The sequence below is a fragment of the Anomaloglossus baeobatrachus genome, chromosome 4, assembly GCF_048569485.1.
Source record: "Anomaloglossus baeobatrachus isolate aAnoBae1 chromosome 4, aAnoBae1.hap1, whole genome shotgun sequence".
Taxonomy (NCBI): domain Eukaryota; kingdom Metazoa; phylum Chordata; class Amphibia; order Anura; family Aromobatidae; genus Anomaloglossus; species Anomaloglossus baeobatrachus.
Window position 1 is genome coordinate 534351737 of NC_134356.1, and position 7280 is coordinate 534359016.

The window sequence follows — 7280 nt, forward strand, 5'->3', positions numbered from 1 at the left end:
ATGCAAATCTAGCTGTGAAGTGTACAACTGGGGCACAACTGCTGCCACTGAAGGGGTGGATGTGTGTATGGCCCAATTTTTGGAAAAAAGGGAGACTCCGCTTGGAGTCACCTTGCGGTGTTTTACATGATGTTAGAAGGGCGTGCCATGCCTATATCTGTGTCTCCTCCTCTTTTTCCTTGTCCAGCTCTTTTGTTTTCGCATGAGTATATGTCCTTGTCACTTTCCCATGTGTTTGTGTTGTGTTGTGAGTTGTTTGTCACCTTTTGGACAACTTTGAGGGTGTTTTCTAGGTGTTTTTATGTGTTTGTGATTGCCTGCCATTGTTTCCTATGCGGTTCGAGTTCGGTTCGTCGAACTTTCGCCGAACTGAACTGGAACGAGACCTCCGTTCGACGAACCGAACTCGAGCCGAACCACGACCGGTTCGCTCATCTCTACTAAGGACATCCTATTCTCAAGTTTCTGTTCTAATATAAAAAGATTGACCAAAGAAGATAACAGCTTTAAGTACTTGTAAAGTCTGAAAGCACAGTGTACAATTGTAGCTATGAATAGACACCGTATGTGAACTTAAAGGGAGTCTGTCACCCCCAGAACACATATCAAGCTGCTTAAACAGTTCCAAAGAGGACTTGTTATCTCCTTATAGATATATACCAGTAGTATACAATTTCATTATTTATTGACTGAAGCTTATTTATTATTTTTTTTTCATTTTATTTTCAAATGAGGGAGGTTTGGTGTACCCTTAGGCGGGCATTGCACACTACGACATCGCAGGTGCGATGTCGGTGGGGTCAAATTGAAAATGACGTACTTCCGGCATCGCATGCGACATCGTAGTGTGTAAAGGTTCGATGATACGATTAACGAGCGCAAAAGCGTCGTAATCGTATCATCGGTGCAGCGTCGGCGTAATCCATAATTACGCTGACGCGACGGTCCGATGTTGATCCTCGCTACTGCGGCAGCACACATCACTGTGTGTGAAGTCGCAGGAGCGAGGAACATCTCCTACCGGCGTCACCGCGGCTTCTGTAGGATATGCGGAAGGAAGGAGGTGGGCGGGATGTTTACCGCCCCTCCGCTCCTATTGGCCGCCTGCTGTGTGACGTCGCAGTGATGCCGCACGACCCGCCCCCTTAATAAGGAGGCGGGTCACCGGCCAGAGCGATGTCCCAGGACAGGTGAGTCCATGTGAAGCTGCCGTAGCGATAATGTTTGCTACGGCAGCTATCACAAGGATATCGCTGCTGCGACGGGGGCGGGGACTATCACGTGCGACATCGCAGCATCGGCTTGTGATGTCGCAACGTGCAAAGCCCGCCTTAGAGTATAAGACACCAACAAGATAAGCAATCACATAAGCCAATTAAATCTTTATTGGATAGATAAAAATGTTAAAATACAAAAAATACAAAAGAATGTCTCCAAAAACGGATCCCCTCAAAGAGTAGATATTATATTGGGAACACCTAGCCAGAAGACTCCCCATATAGTATAAATAATGACTACAGCCGGACCAGACAATAATAACCGTATAGTAAATTATGTAATGAATGCATGAAAAACATATTTGGCAAAGTCATAAAGTAAAAACACAAGTGTGTTAAGTGATGTCAAATAGAAGTCACATTATGAACACATAGCTGTACAAAGGTAACACGCACACACCTATAAGGGAGTCAGCAGGAGAAAGGTAATGGTGTCCCACACACCCAACGCACATTTCGCATTAGCGATGCTTCTTCCAGCACCCTTAGAGTAGTGAAAGACTTAATGCACAATTATAGCCACTAAATTTGCATTCTGACCAGTGTCTGATGCTGTTTCTCAGCTTTCCCGTTTATACAGTGAGTGTTGCCTGATCCTAATCTGTGGTACACTAACACTGAAAGAGCTCATGTAAGCAGCGCTGTGTGGGCATTCATACACTGTTGGTAACAGTGCACTCTCATCCCTAGTCCCAGTTTTTGGTTGCTTCTCGCTACACTTCCAATATCAGTGTAATGAGTACTGGCCTATTGGGGTCAGGGATGAAAGAGTGTCAAAACCAGCAGGTGAGCTGAAGATTTTTTTGTTCATTCATAACCTTTTTCAGTGTCAGGGTACCGCAGATTGATATCAGACAGTGCTGACTCTGGTCCAGTAAGACAGTACTCAGACAACACAGACAGTTCTAAAAATGCAAATGAGGGGGGACAATGGGGTAGCAAAAAAGAGAAAATCTTCCAGCTCCTTAAAATTCCAAATTTATTTGTAGCAATTTAAAAAAACAAATCCAGGGTGTAGTAATACCAATGGGGTAACAGCCATTCAAAGGGTGTAACAAAAGCCCTCATTTATATATACAGTAGAGACCAAAAGTGTAACATTTTTTTTAAAGTGTGATTAATTCTGTATGGTTGTTGTGATGAAGTTTTCCTGGTGATTTTAGTACACCGGAAGCAAATGGTTGTCAGCTCTAAGGATGAAAATTGTGTTTAACATTGATTTATCCCTTTGTGTTAGCTACCATATTTGCTGGGCCAAATGTTTTGCATATTTTGTCATGGGTAGTCAAATTTTTTTCATTTTTTTTTGTGTTTGTGTGTTTTTTGGATAAAACAAGGAAAAGACAAAGACAAGTTCATCACCAGATGTAAGGAAGCTTCTGAGAGTGAAGCCAAAAAGAGGAAGCCATGGAATTCAACTGTTCTCAGAGTCAAGTGTCACATATAATAAAGAAGAAGGTTATGGAACAGCTGACAAACCTAGAAGTGGACGATCATGGAAAACTTCCTCAAAGTTGATCACATTATTATTAATTTCATTTCTGCAAAGAACCGGAAGGTCTGACTTGCGTTTGCCAAAGAACACAAGCAATGGAAAGAGACAGATTGGTCTAAGGTGTTGTGGTCGGATGAATCCAAGTTCAATCTGTTTAGCAGTGATGGCAGCACTATATATACCGCCCAATGGGAAAACGTAATGATGTAAGATACCAAATACCTATTGATGGCGGTGGTAATGTCATGGTTTGGGGCTGCTTCTCTGCATCTGCCATTGGTTCTTCTACATAAAATTGGTGGAAGTATGAATGCTACAATATAAAAGGATATAGTGGAGAATGTAATGCTGTCACATGGTATAACCAAAGTTGTCAGGGGCTGAAAATTCCAGCAAGACCAATCCTAAGCACACATCCAATTTAGTCACAAATTGGTTAGCAAAGAAAAATGTTCACCTGTTGCAACGGCCAAGCCAAATACCCGATTTACACCCTATAGAGAACCTTTAGGATGAGTTGGGGCCCGTACCTATAGCAGTAAAGATTCATTGTTTGCAGATTTGCAAATGGAATGGAGCAAGATCCCTGAAGATATCTTGAACACCCTGGTGGCTTCAATGCCCCGTCGTGATGGTGAAGTAATTAAAGCAAGAGGTTTAATACTAAGCTATGGCATTGTAAACACAGAATTACTCTCTATGTTGTGATTGATAAAGAGTATAGGCAAAACTTTTGGCAGTCAGATTTCTTTATTTAAATGACCATACCTACAGTTAGGTCCAGAAATATTTGGACAGTGACACAATTTTCGCGAGTTGGGCTCTGCATGCCACCACATTGGATTTGAAATGAAACCTCTACAACAGAATTCAAGTGCAGATTGTAACGTTTAATTTGAAGGTTTGAACAAAAATATCTGATAGAAATTGTAGGAATTGTACACATTTCTTTACAAACACTCCACATTTTAGGAGGTCAAAAGTAATTGGACAAATAAACCAAACCCAAACAAAATATTTTTATTTTCAATATTTTGTTGCGAATCCTTTGGAGGCAATCACTGCCTTAAGTCTGGAACCCATGGACATCACCAAACGCTGGGTTTCCTCCTTCTTAATGCTTTGCCAGGCCTTTACAGCCGCAGCCTTCAGGTCTTGCTTGTTTGTGGGTCTTTCCGTCTTAAGTCTGGATTTGAGCAAGTGAAATGCATGCTCAATTGGGTTAAGATCTGGTGATTGACTTGGCCATTGCAGAATGTTCCACTTTTTTGCACTCATGAACTCCTGGGTAGCTTTGGCTGTATGCTTGGGGTCATTGTCCATCTGTACTATGAAGCGCCGTCCGATCAACTTTGCGGCATTTGGCTGAATCTGGGCTGAAAGTATATCCCGGTACACTTCAGAATTCATCCGGCTACTCTTGTCTGCTGTTATGTCATCAATAAACACAAGTGACCCAGTGCCATTGAAAGCCATGCATGCCCATGCCATCACGTTGCCTCCACCATGTTTTACAGAGGATGTGGTGTGCCTTGGATCATGTGCCGTTCCCTTTCTTCTCCAAACTTTTTTCTTCCCATCATTCTGGTACAGGTTGATCTTTGTCTCATCTGTCCATAGAATACTTTTCCAGAACTGAGCTGGCTTCATGAGGTGTTTTTCAGCAAATTTAACTCTGGCCTGTCTATTTTTGGAATTGATGAATGGTTTGCATCTAGATGTGAACCCTTTGTATTTACTTTCATGGAGTCTTCTCTTTACTGTTGACTTAGAGACAGATACACCTACTTCACTGAGAGTGTTCTGGACTTCAGTTGATGTTGTGAACGGGTTCTTCTTCACCAAAGAAAGTATGCGGCGATCATCCACCACTGTTGTCATCCGTGGACGCCCAGGCCTTTTTGAGTTCCCAAGCTCACCAGTCAATTCCTTTTTTCTCAGAATGTACCCGACTGTTGATTTTGCTACTCCAAGCATGTCTGCTATCTCTCTGATGGATTTTTTCTTTTTTTTCAGCCTCAGGATGTTGTGCTTCACCTCAATTGAGAGTTCCTTAGACCGCATGTTGTCTGGTCACAGCAACAGCTTCCAAATGCAAAACCACACACCTGTAATCAACCCCAGACCTTTTAACTACTTCATTGATTACAGGTTAACGAGGGAGACGCCTTCAGAGTTAATTGCAGCCCTTAGAGTCCCTTGTCCAATTACTTTTGGTCCCTTGAAAAAGAGGAGGCTATGCATTACAGAGCTATGATTCCTAAACCCTTTCCCCGATTTGGATGTGAAAACTCTCATATTGCAGCTGGGAGTGTGCACTTTCAGCCCATATTATATATATAATTGTATTTCAGAACATGTTTTTGTAAACAGCTAAAATAACAAAACTTGTGTCACTGTCCAAATATTTCTGGACCTAACTGTATATTCAAAAGTATTTTGGTTAAATTTAAGGTCTAATATGATGACAACTTCATGCACTTCAATTCATCACCAGGAAAATAACATCACAACAACCAGACAGAAGTAATCACCCTTTTTTTTAAAAAAAAACAAACAAATAAACAAAACTTTTGGTCGCCACTGTAAAATTAATATTGTTTTCTTAGCCATTATAACAATAAAATGTATATTGCTGGTCTGATTTTTTACAGGGCTGAGTTATTGCATAATTGTTTAAGTAGTTCAATATGTGGTCAGTAGATAACACACTCCATTTATTACATTTGAAAAAAACCCCTATTTCCTTTAACCCCTTAACGACCGTGGTCAGTAATATTACGTCCTAGCGGTCATAATATTACTGCCCGCAGTCTGCTGCCGGCAGCATGCCACGATCGGTGCACATCTCAGCTGATTTTCACAGCTGAGATGTGTGCCTGCTAGGCACGAGCAGAATCATTATCTGCTCATGCCGTTTAACCCGTTAAATGGCGCTGTCAATATGTGACAGCGTCATTATAACGACATCGGCAGTAAACGTCTACTTACATGGAAGTCACTACTACTTCCGGTAGTTGTCATGGTAGCACAGGGTCATGTGATGACTCCTGTACTAGACATGAACTACTTTCAGTTTCACTCGGCCCGCAGCCGAGTGAAGCAGAACGTGAGCGTATCTGCTGTTTACAGCTGTGCAGCTGTGATCAGCAGATAGGGCAGAGCGATCGGATTGCTGATCGCTATAGCCCCCCTAGGGGGACTAGTAAAATAAAAAAAAAAGTTAAACATTTTTTTTAAAAAATTAAAAAAAAACCTAAAAGTTCAAATCACCCCCCTTTCGCCCCATTGAAAATTAAAGGGTTAAAAAAATTAAAAATATACACACATTTGGTATCGCCGTGTTCAGAAACGCCCGATCTATCAAATATAAAATCAATTAATCTGATCAGTAAACGGCGTAGCGGCAAAAAAATTCCAAACGCCAAAATGACATTTTTTGTTGCCACAACTTTTGCGCAAAATGCAATAACAAGCGATCAAAACGTAGCATCTGCGCAAAAATGGTACAGTTAAAAACATCAGATCGAGACGCAAAAAATAAGCCATCACTGGGCCATAGATCCCAAAAAATGAGAACACCACCATGGCGTAAAACGTGCGCCACTTTTTTCGGACAAACTTCCTATTTTTTTAACCTCATATAAAAGTACACCTATACATGTTTGGTGTCTACGAACTCGCACCGACCTCAGGCATCACACCCATACATCAGTTTTACCATATAGTGAACACAGTGAATAAAATATCTCAAAAACAATAGTGCTATCAGACTTTTTTTTCAATTTTTCTGCATTTGGAATTTTTTTGCCATTTTCCAGTACACTATATGGTAAAACATAGTTTCATTTAAAAGTACAGCTTGTTCCACAAAAATGAGCCCTCACATGACCATATTGACTGAAAAATAAAAAAAGTTACGTCTCTCAGAAGAAGAATGGTGAAAAAAATAACAGCGAAAAATCGGCCTGTCGTGAAAGGGTTAATATGGCAAAAAAAAACAATGTTTCTTAACAATACTGTATTTACACATTGAAACATTCAATGGATTTACGGTACTAATGTCATAGATAGGAAAAAATATTAAAGACTGCGTGTAGTAAATGCATAAGTGAATATGTAATGATTGAGTTTAAAGGGGTATTTCCATCTCCAAGATCCTATCACAATATGTAGTATATGTAATAATAATATTAGCAACTACCTCTAATTAGAAATGTAGTATAGTTCTCCTGATATAGCCATCTCTCTTACATCATGTGCAGGGCACTGTAGCTTATGTATCCATGGTTATGTCCACTCATAGTGACAGTGGTCGTAACCATTGATACCTAAGGTAAAAGACATGTTATATCAGGAGAACTATACGACATTTCTAATTGGAGGTAATTGCTAATATTATTATTATTACACCTACATATATTGTGATAGGAACCTGGAGATGAGAATATTCCTTTACATTAAAATAACATACCGTACTGTCTGGTCAGAAAGCCAACCGGCATCAC

General features: G+C 40.6%; 1 protein-coding gene across 1 annotated transcript in view; it reads right to left on the bottom strand.

Moving 5' to 3' along the window:
• Positions 1–7280, bottom strand: part of ACAN (aggrecan) — an 81596-nt gene that overhangs the window by 60155 nt on the left and 14161 nt on the right. Inside the window, exon 3 of the mRNA XM_075343750.1 lies at positions 2955–3085. Within this exon, the coding sequence (XP_075199865.1) occupies positions 2955–3085 (131 nt within the window). The remainder of the gene's footprint in view (positions 1–2954; positions 3086–7280) is intronic.